At 29.4% G+C, this 2,306-nt stretch overlaps 1 protein-coding gene across 1 annotated transcript; it reads left to right on the top strand.

The window, feature by feature from the left end:
- The first annotated feature begins 414 nt into the window (after window positions 1–414).
- On the top strand, window positions 415–2,028 carry LOC127121790 (transcription factor MYB72). The gene is made up of 3 exons (XM_051052226.1): window positions 415–729; window positions 909–1,240; window positions 1,341–2,028. Exons 1-3 carry the CDS (start codon window positions 415–417, stop codon window positions 2,026–2,028), a joined length of 1,335 nt encoding a protein of 444 aa, XP_050908183.1.
- Window positions 2,029–2,306: the final 278 nt, after the last annotated feature.

Below are 2,306 nucleotides of genomic sequence, written 5' to 3'. Positions count from 1 at the left end.
TTATTATAATATTTTAAAATATAAATAATAAAATAATATTTGTAAATAACTTATTTGGATTTATTTATAAAAAAAATTATAATGTAGATATATAAAAAAGTTATTTTAAAAAAAGAAAAAAAAACTAACAAGTTTTTTTTGTTATAGAAAAATGAGGACTAAACTTATTAAATTAAAATAAAAAGGTGGCACTTCTAAAGCGACGTTAATCGCATCCCACTTCTAAAGCGACGTTAAAATAAAAAGTTTTGTCTTCCATAGTAGGTAATTGATTTGGTTAAGAAAAGTAGGAGTTAAAATAAAAAGATGGACTTATAATGATTTTTTTTCAAACTAAGACACACACACTCTCTTATATATTTCAACATACTGACACTATTATTCACGTAGTTAAAAATCGCATTTTCTAAAATCATGGCGTCTTCTTCTTTGCAACAAAAAAAATGCAATCAATCTAATGAAACTGGAAATATTGCGTTAAGAAAAGGAACATGGTCTAGTGAAGAGGATCAAGTATTAAGAGAATATGTGATTAAATATGGAATTGGAAAGTGGGATTCTCTAAGAAAGAAAACAAAGCTCGCTCGAGATGGAAGAAGTTGTCGATTTAGATGGTTATATCATCTCAATCCAATTTTGAAAAAGTGTTCGTTCAATGAAGAAGAAGGGCGAAAACTTGTTCATCTCTATAATGAGTTAGGACCCAAGTGGTGTCAAATGGTTTCACAGGTTGGTTTGTTCATGTTTCACTCTTGGGAAAAAAAATAACTTTTTAAAAAAAAAATTAAAGCTTATTAGACTTTCTATAATTGTAATGATTTTTTTTTATGTTATCTAAAAATAAGATTTTTTTGGTAATAATTTTTTTGCATGAAGTCTACTTATTTTGGATTTCTTTTGTTGCACAGTTTCCGGGAAGAACCGATAACGAGTTAAAGAATTTTATTAATTCAAAAAAAAGGAGTTTAAAAAACTCTAAAAAGCACCTCATTCGAGAAAGGATAAACCAAGTTTATGAGTTGAATAAGAATGTTGGACAAAATAATGTCTCCCAAGAAGAAGCAGAAACGGCTCTACCAAGAATGGAATTTGATCATCAAGTACATACTCTACATGGTAACTATCTTCTTGATCAAAATTATGGTGACAAAAATATCAACAACTTTGAACAATTTCCAACGTTGGTTGGTGATTCAAGTACTTGTATCAACAATCATGCTCTCCCAACGTTGGATAATAGGTGAGTAGACAATTTAATGTTTTTTTTTCTTTTTAAAATTTATAATTACATTAACCTATTTCAAGACTAACATTATAATTTATATTATGAATGCTAACAGGTCTTCTCCTAGACTCGCACCATTTCCATCAGGTAATATGTCTTTTGATCGAGATTTTCCTCCAATTTCAGAATATTATCCGGACAATCTAAATATGGATTACCCATTTCCAAAAGAAATACATTCTAACAAGTATCTTCAAAATCCAGATCTATCAAATCAGATGCTTTTTGAAGATTTTCCTCCAATTCCACAACATCATCCAGACAATCTAGATATGGTTCCAAAAGAAATGCGTTCTAACAAGTATCTTCAAAATCCAGATCTATCAAATCAGATGTTTTTTGAAGATTTTCCTCCAATTCCACAACATCATCCAGACAATCTAGATATGGTTCCAAAAGAAATGCGTTCTAACAAGTATCTTCAAAATCCAGATATATCAAATCAGATGCTTTTTGAAGATTTTCCTCCAATTCCACAACATCATCCAGACAATCTAGATATGGTTCCAAAAGAAATGCGTTCTAACAAGTATCTTCAAAATCCAGATCTATCAAATCAGATGTTTTTTGAAGATTTTCCTTCAATTCCACAACATCATTCAGACAATCTAGATATGGATTATCCATTTCCAAAAGAAATGCATTCTAACCAGTATCTTCAAAATCCAGATCTATCATTTGAGGAGCCTCAATTTGAGATCTTTTCACCTTGGTTGCTGTCTGAATGCGTTCCTCTTTGGTGAACACATTCACAAAAAAACTTTCCTCCCAAGGACTTATGGAGGATGCTAGACAATAAAAAATTAGCTTTCAGTGATTATAATTATAATGTGAGTTTTATTTCTTTAGTTATTATTTTCATTGTTTTAAGAATTAATTTGTATTACGAACACTTTTTTCAATTGTATTTGATCGAAGTATTTTATCTTAATGTGTGTCTTTTGAACGCATTTTCCACATTTATTTACTCAGTGTCTCAAAACTAGTGGATTATGGCCACGTTTATTTAAAAAATAAATAC

The sequence above is a fragment of the Lathyrus oleraceus genome, chromosome 2 (genome assembly GCF_024323335.1).
Source record: "Lathyrus oleraceus cultivar Zhongwan6 chromosome 2, CAAS_Psat_ZW6_1.0, whole genome shotgun sequence".
NCBI lineage: Eukaryota > Viridiplantae > Streptophyta > Magnoliopsida > Fabales > Fabaceae > Lathyrus > Lathyrus oleraceus.
The sequence above is the reverse complement of the archived record's forward strand: the minus strand, read 5'-3'. Positions and strand labels throughout refer to the sequence as shown.